We start from the raw sequence: 20,567 nt of genomic DNA, 5'->3' as shown, positions 1-20,567 counted from the left end.
ATAAGGTTTCATTTGTTTATATAAGTTAATATATTAACCAACATGAACTAACAGTGAGCAATACTTGTCAATTGTCCAGTGTTCACAAATAACTTTGGATTTTAAAAATGCATTAAATGTTGGTTGTAGTTAACTAATGTTAACAAATCAAACCTTATTGTGAAGTGTTACCAATGTATCTTATTGTGCACGTATCTTTATTAGAAAACAAGACGATGATTTTGACGTGACGGCAGATGCGATATAAATGCGTTTGGTTTTACACAAACAGTCCGAGAGCTGCGACTTGTGAGAGCCGGTGGAATATGTGCGATTAGACACGGGCGTCCATGAAAACACGCTGTCGGGACGTGTGGACCACGAGGACGGGGCCGAGAACCTCATGGTCAAGTCTAAGGTGCTTGGTTTTGCGCCTGTAAAGCTGCCTATATGTAGATGGAATTATGGGATCTCTGTGAGATGGTCCCGGGTGATACGATCCTCGTGTGGAGAGCAGCGCGTGCGTTCGGTCCCGTCCGGCCCCAGGCCTTCGTCCTCTTCCTCAGTACAGGCTCCAGGCCCGGTGAAGCTGAGAGTAAGACAGGACTGAGGATGAGGAGGAGGAGGATGAAGACTCGATGGGACCAAGCTGCTTCCCACACACGCAGGTTCAGTCCATCTTCTCCTTCTGCACCAGTTTGGGCGCGTCCACAAAGTCCCGGCCGTTGAAGAGGATCACGCCGCCGGTCACGACACTCGCCAAGCCCCAGAACAACACGTACGCCAGAGTCTCCGTCCAGGTGTCGCCTGGGTAATAGAAGGAGAATGAGCAACCGTTTACACAGGCACTGATATTACTTCAAATAGCACAATGTTACTAATAAGGCAAGACACTAAGGGTGAATTGAGTAAAAAAAAAATGTTAACTAATAGATATCGCCATGCTTCCACAGTTGATTAATTACAAGAAGAAATGCAAAAAAAATGTTGCATTGAAAGTTTTCTGAAAAGGTGTTGACATATGCAAATGAGGCATTATCTAATTAAATATGCACATATTTGCATATATTTCCAGACCAGAAATCTTAACATTGGATAAAGCCAGGATCACAATTTTGTTGACAAAAGTTTGGATCAGAAAAATCAGAAAATACCAACAAACAGAAAATAAATGTTAGTTATTAGGAATAAATGTTAAATACATCAGGTGAATGATATATGAATAAAACTGTAAAGTTTGGTGTATGTAAAGCTGCTGAGGTGGAGATTTCTGACTCGGTGCAGGAGAAAAACTCACTGATAATTATATCAAAGATATGTATTGTCATTGAAATATACAGATGCAAAGTGCAATAAAATAAACACTTAATTTTCCTTTCCATTATTCTGAAAGAAGACATGTTTTGGAAGCAAAACAATCCAAAATCTCAAAATTGACCAGTGCACGAAAAAACATGGTTTTGACTGTAGAGTCTTGCCTTAATATCAATATATTTATGTTAATCAGTGTCTTACCAGCCATAAGGAGACATATGATGCACATTGAGAAAGCAACCACCATGATGATCGGCAGCTGAAAGTGAGGAGGGAAAAACGTCAGCACTGATTGTATTCATTTTTAGCCTTTTGACAATATTAATCTCAAGCTCCATATCAATGCCAAAAATAATAGATTCAAAATGTTTAAATTTGAGAAGAAATTGAAGTAGCGACAGATTTTTTTTTTCATATTGTGGATGTACATTGTGGTGTAATGGATTATTGGAGAAAAAAAATGTAGGTCGGGTCTTGGTTGTATGTGTCAGTTGAGATGTGGGCGTGACACTTAAAAATGGAGTCTCGGTGGATTGTAAAAAAGGGGCGGGGTTTAATAACCCTGCTGTATTCTGCTGCTGAAAACAAATAATGAGACCTAAAGACAAGCAGGACAAAGGCCAATTTAGTTTCCTCTGGGTTCAGAGCTTCTTACCGTGAGGAACTTCCAGTCTTTGGGCTCATGTAGAGGAGTGTTTATATCGGCCTCTTCCACTGCATAGTTCCCCAAGAACAGGTCAATGGAGTCCTGGAGAAAAAAATAAAAATTATTAGCAGGATTAATTCCTGCACTCTACAGATCAGTGTAAAATTCCTTTACACATCTGTCAATCTGCAAAAATTTGGATTTTATAAATCATTAATAGGATTCATGTGTCTTTTGAAGTCATATGATGCTTTGCTCGAGAAACAGACTGAAATATCTACAGACACAGCAAAGAAATTAAACACAACATGTCTTTTTTGCATTTGCTACTGATTTACACTAGATAAGGGTTTTCCAAGCTGAGATGATAAAAATGTATTATTTATTTATTTATTAAAATAATTTGAATAATTCATAATATAAATAATAAATGAATTAAATCATAAAAATGTAAAATGAAAAAATAAGCAAATGAAAAACGATGAAAATAAAACAATTACAAAAAATTCATTACATCATACAAAATACATAATAATAATAAATTATTTTAAAATGAAAAAAAAAATTCTATATTTAAGATGAAATACATTTTTTTAAAACATGTAAATGTATTGTTAAATTATTTAAGCATTAGTATTTCAATAATAATATTTCTGGTCAAAGGGGTTTGGAAAAAGAAAAGATATATTTTTCACATAGATTTCATGGCCCCAGAATATTTTGTTGTATGAATATCTGAACACAGAATTCATATAAAAAGAAAGAGCAGAGCCCCTGCTCTAAAAAATATTCTAGTTTCATGCATTCTTTGTTTTTTTATCAACACTTTTCATGAACAGATTATTTACACGTTTCATGAAAAAAGCAACATTTTGAACAAAACTGAGAAAATCACGTTTTTGTCAAATACTTTGTCCAGTGAAAACATGGATTGCGGCGGGAAAGCGTTGTCATAAATGACGAAAAATCTTGTCAATGGTGCGGAAAGAGCCAACAGTTTCTTCTGAATCCATAAATCATACATTTTTAAATGTTAAAATACTATTTAAAATGTGTTTAAGACAAATTAAGGAACAATGGTTTGTCCATGTGAGGCTCACCTGTCTGAACCCATCCGAGAAGTTGTTCTTGTAGTATCTGATCATGGAGTTCCATCCGTCCATCAGCAAACCCCACTGGGTTCTCTTTCCCGTCCTGAGCACACAGACAACCAATCATCTTCTACACTCCATCTAAACACTTACTCTCAGACAGTGGCGGCTCCAGACAGATTTTGATTGGGGGGGGCAATGGGGGGTCCTGGTCGTTTCAAGGGGGGTCTCATGAAAACCAACAAAAAATACAGTGGACACGGCTAATAACTTCATATTACTGCTACTTAACAACAAAAACAACACAGCATATCAACTACTTTGTTTTTAATTAATTAATCAATTGCATTTTGCAAACAATATGCTTGAATTTTAATTGCCATAGCCACACACACCCATGACAGAAAACATATTTACAAAATAGTATCTATTGTCATGCTCTCACTACCTTTTGATTGCCCTACTTCTGTCCAGTCTCCTCCTGTCTTCTCTGCCATTTGCCATCAGGAATAAATTACATTTTGTAAATATATTAAAATATAATTATTTTAAATTCCGTTATAATATTTTATAATATTACAGTTTTTTATCAAATAAATGCATCCTTGGTGATCCATGAGAGACTTTCAAAAACATAAAAAAATATTACATACCCCAAACTTTTGAACGGTAATGTACCTACTACCTAACAGTAGCTACGTTTACATGCAGCCAATAACCCGTTTAAACCGGGATATTAGCAATAACCCGGTCGCGCACGGCCATGTAAACCCCGGCAAAAACCCGAATATGCTCATATCCCGGATTTTAAAAACCGGGATATGATACCTGGGGTACCCCTTTTCTAACCCGAATTTTTGGTCATGTAAACGCGCATCGGCATATCCCCATAGTGATTTGTGTTCTGCGCATGTTCTATTCGCAAGGAATCTTGGTCTTTTGAGTAGAGGAACTTCTCGGCGCATACAAAAACCTGCGTGCAGTATACCGGAAGTAAACATGGCGAGACGCAGCACAGCATACTTTTGGAGCGAGGTCAGTACCAGCACCAAAGCGCAAACAAAGGCGATCGCTATCTGCCCCGAAGTATTCATTATCCGCGTGCTGCTGTTGTTGTTGTCTTTGGATACAGGAAGAAGAATCGGAAATGACACATATTGCGTCTTAAGGTTGTCCGTACGTCTTGACGCTAACCGCGCGTCGCGTTTACATCGGGATATTGCAATTCCATGTATACAGGAGAAACTCTCTCTGCTCACGCATGTAAACGGGTTATCCCTAATGTTTCAGAAACCCGAATAGTGACCTTAACCCGACCATAACCCGAAATTTGGCTGCATGTAAACGTAGTCAGTGTTTAATCTGTGTCATAAAACAGATCATCTCTCATTCCTTTTTTTAAGCGTCTCTCTGTCTAATTGATGTCTCAGCTCAGCCATTTCGTAAATTTTGTCTTGTGCCTGCTGAAGTTGTAGCTGTAATTGACTTTCAATGAGGATTGAAATAGGCTACTTATTGATAGCCTACTCACAAAAAAAACTAAAGTTTAAAGGGGTTGGTATAATGCCCTTTTCATACAATGTAAAATAAGTCTTTGGTGTCCCCAGAGTGTGTATATGAAGTTTTAGCTCAAAATAGGCTACGTAGCCGGTACCCCACAGATAATTTTATATAGCATGTTAAAATTGACACTTTTTGAGGAGACTGGATATAATGAGTGACCACCAGATCCATGCACACTGTGAAAAAAATTACGACAGGCAAAACAAAAAGCCGCGTCTTTTTTGACACAGAATAGCCTATTCAAGCCACTGGTACTGTTTGAATCATGAGCAACTAAAACCCCTGGATGCTAGCTGCCCCTGCGATCCAAAAGAACGACGCGGGTATGATTTTAGTTGAGGCTGTCTTGGTTTCTCGGCTGGGCCATGGCTTAAATCCCCCGTTAAATCCACTCAGCCGCCAGGATTCCCACCATCCGTGCCCGCCGTAGCGTAGCAGCTCTTGCGGGCTCGCGGGAGCGCCTTGAACGCAATGACGCAAGCCGCAGCGACGTTCGTGGGGCGTCGCAGTGATTCTATGTTTATATTTTTTTATATGTCGAATAAATTATTAATTACTATTGTTCTGCGTAGTTTGAAGAGAAACATTTTAAAATCTTTATATATTTTTTAATCAGGAAGGGAGTGGGGGGTCAAATGGGGGGTCAAAGCGTTTTTTGGGAGGGTCTTGAGACCCCCCAAGACCCCCCCTGGCGCCGCCACTGCTCTCAGACACAAGCAGAGCAGAAGCCGGTCCTTCTTACCGTGTGAAATCAGTCTTCAGGGCTCCAGTGCCAGCGTACTGTTTGGCACACGCATTGGCGTTATCCGCCCATGCTGCAGGGAATGAAAACAAAGAAAGCAAGAATAGAAAGGGTATGAATGAGACAGTCTCACACAGCCAGACAATTGAATATCAGGATTAGTTTTTGCTCACCATTCTTGTATATTTTTTCAAAATCCGCCTGTTCTTCAATCCGCTGCCCCACATGTAAAACTCCCATCCTCTACATATAAACAAGACATGAAATATGAGGAAACCTCTCAGCTAAAAGACAAGAAGCAAAATCTCATCTATATGTTTGTGTACTCCTAAAAGATGATTTTTTCAGCTTATATAAGACATTACACACATTTTAAACAGTCTCCGTACAGTCTTTGTTTACTGGCAAAACGGACCGCAAATAATGACTCATCTTTTGACGTAGGTCTGGGCAATATAGCTAAAATTTCCCTATACATTTCCATAACTTGGTGATATCTGTTATATATATAATCGTGACATCACACACCCTTAATTCAATGTGAATTTTGTTCTAATGACAGTCCCATGGAGGATAATCAATAGTCTCATCACACACACCTCTAACTGTGACTGCAGCGAGCGACGGGCCAGCAGACTCTGGATGACGTTGGTTCGGTCCAGACAGTCCATGCAATTGCTTCGGAACGTCCCGTCCTGCTGTTTTTGGACCGATCCGTCTGAATCCACCAGGAAATAGCTGTTGAAAAAATAAACAAATAAGAGCATTCAAATTATGCCCAGGAGCATTAGATTCTAACAGATAAAACTCTTTTTGCATGCAAACACCTCATACCCAAACTCATCCTGCATTTCCGCCACCGTGTCCACCAGGATCTGCAGGCGATGCCACCTCATACGGCTGCACTCCATGTGAAAGTCGAACGCGATGTACCTGCAGATGAACACAGTATGAGTTCGGCCTTTGCGGATCTGTATCAGTGCTTTATGAGATTTTCTTATCGACTCACTTGATCATGCCGTTGCCCAGATTGCCCACCATCTTTGCAAAGGCCTGTTCCAGCGGCTTTTCTGAGCCTTTCTGATTAATCTGGAGAATAAAAAGAAATCTTAATGAGATATTTCCAGCCTGGGAGCGACACCTCAGTGTAAACGGAGCAAATACAGGCAACGTACCAGGTTCAGAATCACTTGTTTGCCGTACGTGATGATCTGAGAGTCGAAATGTCTCTGGAAACCATCCAGCTGTGAGAAGAGAAGCGGTACACAAGTGGAGACACACAATAAATGGCAGACTGATTAATATAAGCAATTTAAAATGATTGATCTACTTAGAAATACTTTTATCTTTCTTTCTATCTATATCTATCTATAATAAACAAGTTTTCGGAATTCAATTTTAAATAAAGTTTAAAATAGAACTTTATAATTGGTTAAAAAAAAAGTTTAAAATAAACAATGAGATCAACCCATCTCAATAACTTAAGGGCTTTTATTATTATTTAATATATATTATATAATATAATGTTGTATGATGTTATTATATATATATATATATATATATATATATATATATATATATATATATTAGTGCTGTCAAACGATTAAAATATTTAATGGCAATTAATCGCACATTTTTATCTCATCTAATGTCTCTTGATTTCTTTTTGTCCCATTATTTTTTCTCATTTTAATGCTCTTATCAACATGGAAAAGTGGATCGGCTTGCTTTGGGCAAATGTTTTTTATTGAAAACAACATTGACATATACTGTGTTCAAATTCACACTAACATTCTCACTTGGAGCAAATAATCTCTCACACAATGTAACACTGTCCATCAATAAAAGGGTGAAAGAGAATTCGCATCAGCTGTGTGTGTGTGTGTGTGTGTGTGTGAGTGTGTGTGCTTGTGCTTGGCCATCATCAAGTGGTTTCAGACTGGACGTGCTGCGATGATGATAGCTCAGTTCACAACGACAAAACACACAGATCACTTTGGTCTTGTCAATGGGACCATTTGGCAACTTTTTAAAAGTAAACTTTCCATTCAGAATCTTATTGGCATCCATTTCGGCGTCTCGCGCTCGTCATCCACTCAAAACGTAACGTTAACCACCAATTTGGCCGGCTCGCAAGCCCAAACAAGTGTGTTTTGTTTCCGGTCTAGCTAGATCCGCTTGCGTTTTGGTCGACGAAGCAACAAAACGTCCTCGCGCGGCGCATCCTGTTGCAAAAGCATGTGAAAAAACGGCAAAGTTTGCTAGGCCAAAAAGACCGTTAATCGCGCGATAAAAAAATTAATCGCGTTAAAATGGGTTTGCGTTAACACCGTTAATAACACGTTTAACTGACAGCCCTAATATATATATATATATATATATATATATATATATATATATATATGTCATTACATTACAACTTTAGTTATTATAATAATACAAAAGATTTTCTATCTCACTTTACAATAACTTTTCATTTGCTAACACTAGTCACTACATTAGTTTACATGAACTAACAATAAACAATATTGAATATATATATATATATACACAAACAAAATATATTTAAGCATATATTAATCTCGGTTATTATTAATTGCAACATTTACTAATACATATTTAAAATCATGAACATCTTTATTTGCACTGACTCAAACAAAACAAAGAAAGAAAAATAAAGAAAGCATCTCACGTGATTGATGCTTTTGCTGATCTGTGGTTTTGGTTTGTACTTGAGGTTCGGTCTCTGAGACCAGTAGAACGGGATGGAGCCTCGAGTCTGTGGACAAAGATAACAGAGATTTACTGGATTATTCCTTCATTCATTAACAGATATCAAAAGAAAGCACAACTTTGTCTTATAAGAAATGTTGGGATTCTAGCAACCAGCATTCAGATTGGAGACAAGTTTAAGAAAAATAAAACAAGAGCAGAGCAACATTCCAGAAAGTTTCCTCTCCCGACTGTGGGAAAAGGAAACATCAGGGTCTAAATCTGTAAGTATCGTGACATCAAATGGTTGCATGGATTCACAGATCAAAAACAAGCGCATATTTATTTGATATCTGTGGTTCATGATTCATCAAACCACTGTGACATTCATCTCTGCTGCCTTTGTCTTTGTACCCTTGAGAATCGAGCCGACAGACAGGCATTTAGGAGAGATACCAAAAAGATAACGGTTTCATTTACCATGTAGATTCACTCCAACATTAAGAGCTCAAAATAATTCCTCCAGAATATCCACTGAAACTACACTGGATGATTCCTCAATAAATGGATTAGCATGAAAACTGATATTTGGATGCTTACATTTCAGAGGCTTACCTGAACAAATGATGCTTTTCCTCCATTAAACTGAACAATCTGTTCTGTCTCAACAAAGTTGGCCGCGTGACCCTCAGAGTCGATACCTGGAAGAGGAAGAGAAGACAGCATTTAGTAGCATATAAATCAAAAATAGCCACTGTTTAAAACCGCACAAGCGTACCTCTGACGTAATAGCGGACGCCAGCGCGGAAGCAGCTCCTCCTGGAAATGATGATCCAGTCAAAGATTTTGCCGTTGATGCAGCACGACTTCATAGTGATGACTGTGAGCGGAGATTAAGGACTATACATCTGTCTGAATGTGAACACAGACACTTCTATTACACACATCGATGTGGACGGAAATGTGTCAGAGATGACAAATGTTTGTCTGGTTAAAGGATACAGCCGTGAACAACCGGGTAGACGAATTTGTGTAGCTGTAAGAGAAAACACAACGTCAAAAAGAACCAGGAAACATTCATGATTTCATTCCTTCTTTAGGTAAAGATTTTTCTACATATGATCAGGCACAGAGACATGTGGTGCTCCTTGCAGAATTCTACACAATGTCTAAATGAGTTACTCTTAAAATAGTAGCCCGACCTAAAACAATCTTGCGTTTACCTCAGGCTGTGCCATGAATTCTCTGAGAAGGTGACCGTTCCACACAAATCTCTGATCCGCCTGTATAAAACAATTTTAAGAGGCTATAATAACAGTTTCATCCGTCATACCTCATGAAAGCACCAAATTCTAAAAAAAACATGAAATAAAAACATTAACACTTTACAATAAGGTTCCATTTGTTAAAATTAGTTAACTACATTAGTTGACATGAACTAACAATGAAATGTAGGGTTAATTTTACTAATACATAATTAAAAATCAAAAGTTGTACCTGTTAATAATATTTAATGGAACTGAGCTTACATGAACAAGGATCAGTTGTAAAAATTTTTTTTTTTTAAATGTAAATAAATACTGTAACAAATGTATTTCTCATTCTTATTAGTTAATACATTATCCTATGTTAGCTAATTGAACCTTATTGTAAAGTGTTACCATAAACACACTATGATAAGACCTCTTTAAGCAATGAGCATTACAGAATTGTGATGTTACATGATAGATATGTTCATAACTTAACAACATCCTGCAAAAAAAAAATCATAGAGACAGGAACTAAACTGTCAGACTGGAAAGAGAGGTGCTGCAACAATATAAAATATGAGAAAAATTATGTTTATTGAACCCTTAGAAGCATAAAAACCTATTGTAGTAGACCCCCAAAACACCTTAGATTAAAGTGTCTGCTAAACGCATGTAAACTGAGCATCTCTCTCACTCGCTCCAGTAAGGTCATCTCCTGAAACTCTGGGCTGGTGTTGGCCAGGCGCTGTAGCGTGTGCGTCAGGTCATAGTCCGTGGCAAAGAAGAAACCGTCTGTATTCAGGACGCTGTTGATCATGGACAGGAAGGCTTTGTCGTCTTGCATCTGGAAGATCCATAGAAACATTATTAGTTTCGATAAGACAAAGTTTCTAAGTTAGGCTGCATTTAGGGAATGTTTTGAGAAAGCAGCCCAACTTACTTAAATAATGTTTTTATTTCTGCTGACTAAAAGTGCGCGCACATAAAGGCCCCACAGTAATAAATTGAGTTATTTGCGCTTAAACAGTCAAAAACACACAAAATAATGTCAAAATGCCAGTCTTCTTGGCAATATTCATGCAAACACAGTAAGTTATGTTTTAAGTGAACGTAAACAGTTTGTGAAAGAAAATACATGTGTAACAGAATAATGGATCAGTGCATCAGGTCTTAAAGTGACAGCAGCCAAATTATTCAATTATGGCAGTAAACTATATGGCAGGTTTCCCCCATGGTATCAATGTCAAAATTGTGGCCAGTGAAAATACTGAATGGCAAGTAACTTTGGATAACCACTAGCCACAGTGGCTGGTGAGCAAAAAAGGTAAAGTCAAGCCCTGCTAATAGTAGTCAATAAACATGTTAAGAGTGTGACTTTTACAAGTGTGACTTCTTCAAAAAAAATGACAATGTCACATTGTTTCTCTAGTGAATTTTGGTTGATTTATTTGACACACTAAACTATAAAAGTTGGGCATACATCCCCCTAAAATCATTCAAATAATATTTTGCTTAAATAAAAAGAAGCCTGTTTAAAGAGCACATTATGCATTATATTAATATAATATCATTGTTGGGGAAAAATGTGACCTGGATAACTTTTCATGAGAAAAGGCAGCTAAAGTATACACGCTCCACATTTAAAGCAAAACAAAAATATCCCGGCTATAAATACATTTTGAAGAATTCAATGGTTCAAGATCATGGTTTAGTTCTGTTTAAATAAAGAGATGCTCAAAAGTCCCATGAATATCGTGGGCAAAAATCCAGTCAAAATAATAACTCCCTGCGGTGACACCAGTGACGCACATGATGGAAGAGAGTTCTACGCATGCTTTTGGAAAACGACCCAACCTGATTATCAGTCAGATGCAGAACAGTCTTCTTGTATGAAATGATGTCAAAGTCAGCCGCTTTCCAGACCGCGTGGCCAAACAGCTCACCCACTTTCTTCTTCTTTGTAATGACGATGAGATACATGCCTGAAAAAACAGAGAGAGCAGGGCTCAGCATCATTCAGAATGCAGAATGAGAGTTCAGAATGCATTTTAAGGTGCAATAAAGTCTCATTTCTTAACATTAGTACATGCATTAGCTAACATTAACGAGCAATATATTTTAAAGGGGTCATCAGATGAAAAATTCACTTTTATAAGGTGTTTACATATGTGTCTTTGCAGTGTGTGGACACAACCACCATACAATGAAAAAATCCATTCACTCCCTTTTTTTAATCCTCGAAAAGCCTGAACACTGTCAATAAATCAAGCGTTTGGATTTTCTGAGCAATATGATGTCATATTACTCATGCTCCGCCCACGACCGCTGACGAACTGTCCCGTATTAGCATATTTCTGCCCCTAGACATTTGTATAGATGTTATTCGATCTGCGTCATCAATGTTTGCGGCGGCCATATTGTTGACATAGAAATCACGGCAACTGTCAGTCTGTCAATTGACAAGCGAGGCAGCGTCGGTATCATCCATGGTATTATCTAGGGGTGGAACGGTACATGTATTCGTATCGAACCGAAACGGTACGGGCGTCACGGTTCGGTGCACGAATGTACACGGAGAATACACGGTATAAAAATAAATAAAACTCGCGTGCAAATTAATTAATGTATTGCGGAACTACTGTTAGATACGCGGGTTCTTTAGGGACACATAATCTGTACCATCGGCTTAGTTCTGAACGCGCGTTCACTTCAAACGTTGGCTTTATACGCGCGTCCTATTCGCTTTGGACTAGCGTCGAACTAGACGCGAATTTGACGTTTCTTAATTTCATAATGAACAGGCAGCGATGTCAAGATTGCAATGCGAGAGAGAGAGAGAGGTGCGCGGGCGCGATCGAACTGTGTGTGAGAGAGAGAGAGAGAGAGGCGCTGGCGGATCGAACAGTGGAAACAAAAAACATACTCCGTCATTTTGTTCAGATCATTAAACCTGCAAAGTGTTTACTTATATTTGTGTACACTCGCAATAAAACACAACATTGTGCTTTTGTCACACTGTAAACTCTTGTCTCTTGGTTGTCACCCAACCAAAATCACACACACACACTGTTTTAAAGGCACACTATGCAAGAATTGTACCTTAATATAACAGCTTCAAAGTCATTTCGGTGGTAAACAAACTCACAGTAGGGCGAATCATCCTGGTAGTAAAGCTTGGGGGGGACGCCGCTGTAAAAACCAGCAATGCAAGTTTGAGAGGAGCGCCCCCGACAAATCTCGCGAGAATAACGACATGCTTTACGGCAACGACGTCACACACATCAACAACAATATATGAAGCACGAAGACACTTGCGTGCATTTCAGACGTGATACTCGACGATGGAAAAGGCAAAGAAAACACGGTCGGAAGAGACTAGGAAAAGGAAAAGAGAATCTGACCGCGTGAGGAACTGGAAAAGAGTCCCTGATTCGCCCTCGCTATGTGTGTGCGTGTTGTGTGAGTGAGCGCGGCTGATGAGCTGATCAGCGCCAGCTGTTTTGAATGAGGATGTCCTATATATATATTTTTTTACCTCGTCCTGTCTATGTCAGATGGTAGTTGAGGCTACCAGGGTTCTACTCACCGTGTTCTCCTGCATTCCACTCCTGTACCCATGCAGTGTTTTCCTGAGATTTTCCCGGAGGAATTTCTACCTGTTCCTGCATATGTGTCTGCCCACTGCGTCCCTGTTTTTCCGAGCCTGAGTCTTCTTCTGCCTGCTTCCATTTTGACCCACACGGCTATCTACTATTGTGCTCAATAAATTACTGTTTACTCGCAACTGAATCCTTTGACTATTTCCTTCAGAGTTGTGACAGTCCCACTCGGTCGGGCTTTCACTAGTTGGCGCGAGCTAAAAAGCAGCACTGGATGCAACAGCGATGCTGACCTGGCTATCTTGTTGATAGACTAGTAAATAAATCTCTTATTTCTAAACTTGTTTGCGTTCTATGTTGTTGCGCTTGCTTGTAGTATGTCATTTTTTTTACGATGCTGTTCATTCATCCATTGTTGATAATTAGACCTGTCCAGTAATTTCCACATTATGTCTAGCTAGCTATTTACGACAGTGCAAGTATTCCACAGCGACTATAGGGGTCGCTGTTTGACAAAAACACAATTTCTGCATGGTGTGGCTTTAAAAGCAAAACATTTATCCAACTCCATTTCAAAACAGTCTGTGTGTTCCATCTTTTGGACATTCGTCATATTGCATTGGTTTCCATTTCTTGTCCTCGGAGCACTAATCTTACACATTCTACATTGATTAAAAGGTGAATGTGTTTTTAATGGTAGTATTATTTTAAACAGAAATCAATTATTTATAATTCAGAAGAGAATAATGTTACATTGTCAATTAATAATGTTAATTAAAATTAAGGAAAACAAATATATTGATCTGAAATATAGCAAAATAATTTTCAATTAATTCAGGTACAATTACCAAACATATCGCAAGGTCTTTTTATCTTTTTAATAATTTAATTAATAAACTAATTATATAAAACTATTGTCAGTGCACTACAAATAAACTGGTTCTATGCCTTTATTAAATTTTTTTTTTTTTTAAATACAATGCCTTCTGCATTTTTGTTTTGCTTTTCCCTCCATTGTACCGAAAACGTACCGAACCGTGATGTCTGAACCGAGGTATGAACCGAACCGTGACTTCTGTGTACCGTTCCACCCCTAGTATTATCACTGTATTTTTTTTAAACAGCGTGATGGTGTGTTGTGTAATACACGGCTGTTCTAACAACAGCAATAAGAACCCCGGAGTTAGTTTTTATGCGATAAGTTACCGACTGTCAGAAAACGTGAAGGGAAGGAGACAGAGTTGAGCCAGCGCAGGAGAGGCTAGCAAGGAAAAATAGGCTAAACTTTCAGCCAACTCGATCCCCACAGAAAAGTCTGTTCCCATCATTTTACCACAGGTTTCACACATAATCCGTGTGCCGTGCGTATACGGTACAGAAGCAGGACGCGCTATAGTGCTTTATAATATGCTGCGTTTGCAGTGCATATATTATGATCCGCGGCTGTACCACAAACACCCCGGTACTCACTATTTTTATTTTAACACATACTCACTATTTTAACAACGTAAGCCAATTATTCCATGCATTACTTCTATATATTAAGTTGCTCAAGCAAGTGGTCAAATATGTAACCATGTACTTATATTAAAATCGCAAACATTTTAAATTGAAACTTAAAATTGAAAACAACCGACTCTCATGCCTTTTCTTTTGCATTTACATTTTAATACAACAAATCTTGCATGTCACAAAGAACTTGTTTTTCCACCTCCACGAATGAGACGAGTGTCGTTCATTATGTTGCCTTGTTGAGGTAAATTGTAGTTTGTATACGGATACTGTATGAACGAGATTGTTTTAAATATCCGGATAAGTTACGGCTGGCAATAAGGACGGATCTTTACTTAATGCTATTGGGTCTATTTGATGTGGGTCCACACCAATCAAGCTTATCTTCTCTTGATACCGACGAGATGAAGCCACTAGGCTAACGTTACTGCTCCCCTCAACTCAAATCTGCGCGCGGCTAAAGGCAGCAGGACAGATGTCATGTCAACAATATGGCCGCGGTAAGCTACTTCCGGTGTTTGCGAATAAGGTCTATACTGTCCGCCAAGGCAATACTTTACGTGTCTTGTGTCGACACACCCACTGGAAGAGAGGGGTGGAGTGAGCAGTTGCTCATTAGCATTTAAAGAGACATGCACCGAAACGGGTCGCTGTGAACAGAGCTGTTTTTGAGGCAAAAGGGGTGTTGTTTTACACAACCATTGAGGAATTTTAACCGAAGTATGTTACAAACTCTACATGAAGACCCTAAAGAATCATACCAACTTGTGGAAAATGAGCATCCGATGACCCCTTTAAAGCAGTTATTAATCTTTCTTCATGTTAGTAAAAATCTAATTGTTAATTGTTTGTTCATGTTAGTTTACAGTGCATTAACTAATGTTAACAGATTCAACTGATGTTTTATTAAATGTGGAATTTAAAGGGATAGTTCACCCTAAAATGAAAATTAAGTCATAAATGACTCACCCTGTTGTTGCTCTAATGCCGTTTGCCCTTCTTTCTTTTTTTATGGACCACAAAAAGAGATTTTTTTAAAAAATGTCACACTTTTCCATACAATGGCAGTGAACAGCGATCAGCATCAAGCTTTTTAAAAAAGATGCAGAAGTATCACAGAATGATCCCATAAGACATGTGCCGTATATTACAAGTGTTCTGGGGTATACGATGTGAAATTGAATGGATTTTACGAAAATCCTGACCTTGGCCATTGGTCTGTGCACAGGTACGTGACGTGCGTGTTCGTAAAACTATTAGCGCAGCAGTTCACTCTGTCTCACCCAGAAAAAGCACACAATGTGAGAATGTGTTTTGTCAGACTTTTTCATAGTTTTTTCTTGTATACTTTTAAGTTCCATTTATTTGGTGCTTTGTACAATCTCAAACCATTATTTTATTGTTATTATTAAGATGTCTGCACAAGAGTTAACAGTAATCTGTGCAAACATTAAACTTTGCTGAAATTAAGCCACTCGCTTTGGTCTATACTGGAAGTGTTCTGTTTGCTCTGCTAAACTATAATTACTAAAACTAAATAAAATAAAAACTAAATAGAAATGTGTTTGCAAAATAAAAACTAAACTAAAACTAACAAAACCATTAATGAAACTAGCTAAAACTAAACTGATTTTTTTTTTTTACATTGTATTTATTGATTTTAGAAACATTTACATTAAAACAAGCACATGAAAATAATATACAAAAAAAATAAAAAATAAAAAAATTAAAACGACGACAACATCTATACTATACAAATGTCAAGACAATGGTACATTAATATCATAACATGGTAAATGTTATTCCTGGTTACACCGAAAATAATACCGAAATAAAATTCTATAAAGGGGTTCCATACTTTGAAAAACTTTCCAGATTTTCCTTTAACAATATATGTGAGTTTCTCCAAAGCCAAACAACCTGACAATTCCTGTAACCATTGTTTAAAATTAGGGATTTCTGCGTTTTTCCAATGACGAGCAACTACAAGTTTTGCTTGTAATAAACAAAAGGTCAACATTTTCTTACCAGAGTTAGTTAGAGTGCAAGTTACAGGGAAAATATTAAATATACAAAGTTTAGGACATTTGGGGACATTCTGTTTCACCACCAGTAACAAAAAGTCCAAAACCTTTTCCCAATAAAGTTGAACTTGAGGGCACTTCCATAAGCAATGGTATAAAGTTCCTATCTCTAAGTTGCATTTTATACATTGATTGGGGATGTTGGGATTAAATTTATGAAGCAACTCTGGAGACTAAACTGAAATTTAAAGCAAAATTGAAAACGATATTAAAATAAAAACGCAAAACTATAATAACCTTGATGTGAACTCGATAACTTCTTGATACGACGAATATATTTACCTCGGAGAAGAAGGTACGCGTGTTTCTTAATCCTGATTTTGTGTGCTTTTTCTGGGCGAGACAGAGTGAACTACAATTTGAAATTTCATATCGTATACCTCAGAACACTTGGAATATGCGGCATGTGTCGTATGGGCTCATTCTGTGATACTTCAGTCTGTGACACCAGCTTGATGCTGGTCGCTATTCGCCGCCAATATATGGACGAGCGTGAGCAGGACATTTTCTTTAAATTCTCCTTTTGTGGTCCATTAAAGAAAGAAGGGCAAACGGCATTAGAGCAACAACAGGGTGAGTACTTTATGACTCACAATTCATTTCCAGAGATCGTACCTGCCACCAGCCGTATGGTTCCCATGATGCCACATATTGGTCGAGTCACCGCTGAAGGAGGGACGTCCTTCCTCACTGAAAGAGAGACAGAGTTTTAAGGTTATCTGTTCGTATCAGTGTTGTTTTTTTTTTTTTTTTATCATAGGAAAAATATAAAATATTTTTTAATTATATTATTAAATTGATTGGAGTGTGTAGCTTTTCATTTCTTAACCCTCATGTGGTCTTCGGGTGATTTTGACCCGGAGAAGATTTTCTTTTTCCCAAAAATACTAGCTAATGTTATCGCATTGGACTGAAACTTAGTGACTTTGTTCCCAAAGGGTATAACTACCTCTCAAATGTTTTTTTTTTTTTAAAAATTGTACTTTTTTTTAGGGGGGGTTTGTTACCTTGTTACACTTGTGGTCTTCCCGGGTCAAAATGACCGGCCTATAAAAAATAGCTTATAAATCACTCATTATACCATATTTTCACCAAATCTTGGATTCAATCTTTTTGTCAACTTGTTCTCGTTCAATTAGGACTGGTTTTGTATTTTCATTTGCATCTGATTAATCGTGGGCTTCATTTATCTAAGAGTAGGCATCTCACTTTTTGAGTAAAAAAATGGTCTTCCCGGGTCAAAATAATGCTTTTTTCACTCAAAAACTAAGGTGCATAAGCTCGGATAAATGACTCCTACAATTAAACCATTTGAAAATTAAATACAAAACCAGCCCTAATTGAAAGAGAACAAGTTGACAAAAAGATTGAATCCAAGATTGGGTGAAAATATCGTATAATGAGTGATTTATAAGCTATTTTTTATAGGCCGGCCATTTTGACCCGGGAAGACCACAGGTGTTATAGGGTTTTGAACACCACATGAGGGTTTAAACAAGCATGTACAAAGATACATCATGGCCATATTCCAGGATGTCAAGATGCATTGACCTCAAATTGATAATTGAGAAATTATGTGATGTTATTTCCATCAAAACGTGCATCAATGCAAGAGTACAGCCTCTGTAAAGTCTCCTCCAGCACATCACAAAGACTTCCAATGAATTTAAGGTCTGGACTTTAGAGGACTAAGGAGACGATTCATGAGTGCAAATGATTCTTCATATTCCTCCCATCCATTCTTTCACAACCTGAGCCTGATGAATCTTGACATTGTCATCCTGGAATATGGTCATGATGTGTCTGGTTTAAGAATAAAAAGCTACACACTCCATCAATTAGGGTTAGAAGAACCACGTCAAACATATAACATGCTAGAAATTAATAATCACTGCAATAATGATCCAATCATAGACTCTTAAGCATTTGTCTATTTAAATCCAGACAGCGACTTTTCTTTTGGCCGGGCAGTGTATATATATTATATAAATAATGATAATTATTCTTATAATAATCAAAATATATAATTTTAATATTATTTAATGTTAAATAATATGATATATTTGATATTATTCTGAGTACTTATCAGATAATGTTAGATATTTAACTGTAAACTATCGACAACCCCTGCAGAATGTATTGCGATCTACCTCTCTAACCATTTTCCAAATATGACTTTACGTTTGCATCCTAATTTGGGTTGAAAATTCTGCTGATGTTTAACTAAGGAATGACTCGGGAAACACATGATTCATTCAAACGCTTCTGTGACCTCAAAAGAGCGTTCAACTCAAAGCATTTATGCAATAAGCACCCTCATAAAATGAGGCAAGTTACTTTTCAGCAGAAAAAGCCTTCGGTCTGTACAGATACAGACAGTGTCTGTCATCAATTCTACACTGCAGGAGCAACATTTGCATTTGAGTTGCGTTTCAAGCGTCCAGTTCTCTTTTGTACCTGTAAGGGTCATTTCTGTGGACACCCTGTCAATGGCGAGGACGTCTCCAACACCATCATCACAGGCTTCGATGTAGAACTTCTCAGGGGTCGTGTGCCTGTGAAAGGAGCGGAGAGTGAAGATTATATGTAGTTAATGTAGTAAAATCCAGTTTAAGGAACAGGGCGAGGGCATTACACTCACTTATCATGTCTGTATTACATTCATTTCATTCATATGCGCCACTGAAATTATCAATCACATCTTATATACATTTCTTTCAAAGTATGCTGCTTGGACTTATTTCTTGAAATGGTTTATATTTTCATTTATGTAAGATATTGGCATCTGCATCAACAACACCAGCAACTAAAGTGAGGTAGCTGAATTGCAAAGAGGTTCAAGCAATCTACTGCTGAACATCAATAAAACAATTTTAGTTGAACTAAATTGATTTTTGATGTGAACTGACTGGAATCTGATTCTCCATGATTGATGACCAGCATCACAAGCTGTGTCTCAAAACATCACGACCTATCAACATACTAACATTTTGGGGAATAATATTGCCTATACATGCGGTCTAGACAAGCACTTCACTAGAATGCTGCCCAAAAATGTTCTCTAGGTAGTCAGCTCACTTAGGTTTTGAGTCACAGCCACAGACAGGGCGCCTGTAGCTAGTTCACTGAACATGCAAGTCACTGCTGCTTCCTAAACACTATTTACCGTTAGACTTCACCAGATCAAAGATGACCAATGATCTCTCTTCGATTAATCTAATCGATAATCAGTTATCAATCAGAGTATCAGAGTAATGAATTAATACTCACAGATTAAAGGTGTTGTAGGTGGACGCCATTTTTCCATCAGTTTGTTCCTGACCTTCGTGACGTGTCAATACAGCAGCGGGAATCTAGCGACAGTCAGCGAACACCAACAGGAAATGACCTCTGGAGGACAGATAAAAGTCCCATTTTGTAATAAAAGTCTCTATGTAATATGTTAGTTGTGGAAGAAATTATATCTTTAAGACGTGTGTGACCATTAAATGACAGTAAAAGAGCTAACACAAACCTCATTCTAATATGGAATTGTATTGGAATGGTAAAGAGTATGTGAAAGGAGGGCCTCCACTCAAGGGCAAAATATGATGAACAAGTCTGAGAATGTTCCACATATGGTTGAAAATACCATCAATTGGTCTAGATAGATAACATTCTGGGAGTCAAGACTATAAAAGAGGAAGTCACACACTGCAGCCACTCTGTGTAACTGTACGACTGCTGGCCTTTTCTTGCAGGAAAATAAACCTCATCAAAGACAATTGGAAATGTTTGTCTCGACTTATTCAGTGATAGAATTTTGTTTGCCACCACATTAGTATAATTGTTTTCTTTTAGAACCTACTCTAAAAATAAAATAGCGATAAAGATTATTAATAGTCATTTTGAGGGTGTATGATTATATGGTTAGCAAAATAAATATTGAATTTTTTTAAATAAAATATGACATTGCATTAATGATTTTTCATACATTTTCTTACATTGTCAATACTTTAGAAGGTAATTTCTGTAACACATCTAACATTTGTTCATACAATTGCATCTATGTAATAATGATGATGATGATGAAGAC

General features: G+C 37.6%; 1 protein-coding gene across 1 annotated transcript; it reads right to left on the bottom strand.

The window, feature by feature from the left end:
• Positions 1–413: 413 nt before the first annotated feature.
• On the bottom strand, positions 414–19,860 carry sacm1lb (SAC1 like phosphatidylinositide phosphatase b). The gene is made up of 20 exons (XM_056259464.1): positions 19,763–19,860; positions 18,950–19,047; positions 17,108–17,182; positions 11,152–11,279; positions 9,992–10,141; positions 9,271–9,330; positions 9,050–9,083; positions 8,826–8,927; positions 8,663–8,748; positions 8,028–8,114; positions 6,511–6,579; positions 6,345–6,424; positions 6,170–6,268; positions 5,935–6,073; positions 5,509–5,578; positions 5,336–5,408; positions 3,040–3,133; positions 1,949–2,041; positions 1,495–1,552; positions 414–786 (listed from the first exon to the last, which is right to left on the bottom strand). The coding sequence occupies exons 1-20, from the start codon at positions 19,789–19,791 to the stop codon at positions 650–652; spliced, it is 1,761 nt and encodes a 586-aa protein (XP_056115439.1). The 5' UTR covers positions 19,792–19,860; the 3' UTR covers positions 414–649.
• Between the last annotated feature and the right edge of the window lie 707 nt (positions 19,861–20,567).

This window comes from Rhinichthys klamathensis, unplaced genomic scaffold (assembly GCF_029890125.1).
Source record: "Rhinichthys klamathensis goyatoka isolate OS25496 unplaced genomic scaffold, OSU_Roscu_1.1 h1tg000168l_1, whole genome shotgun sequence".
Lineage (NCBI taxonomy): Eukaryota > Metazoa > Chordata > Actinopteri > Cypriniformes > Leuciscidae > Rhinichthys > Rhinichthys klamathensis.
This window is presented reverse-complemented; position numbering and strand designations above follow the sequence as displayed.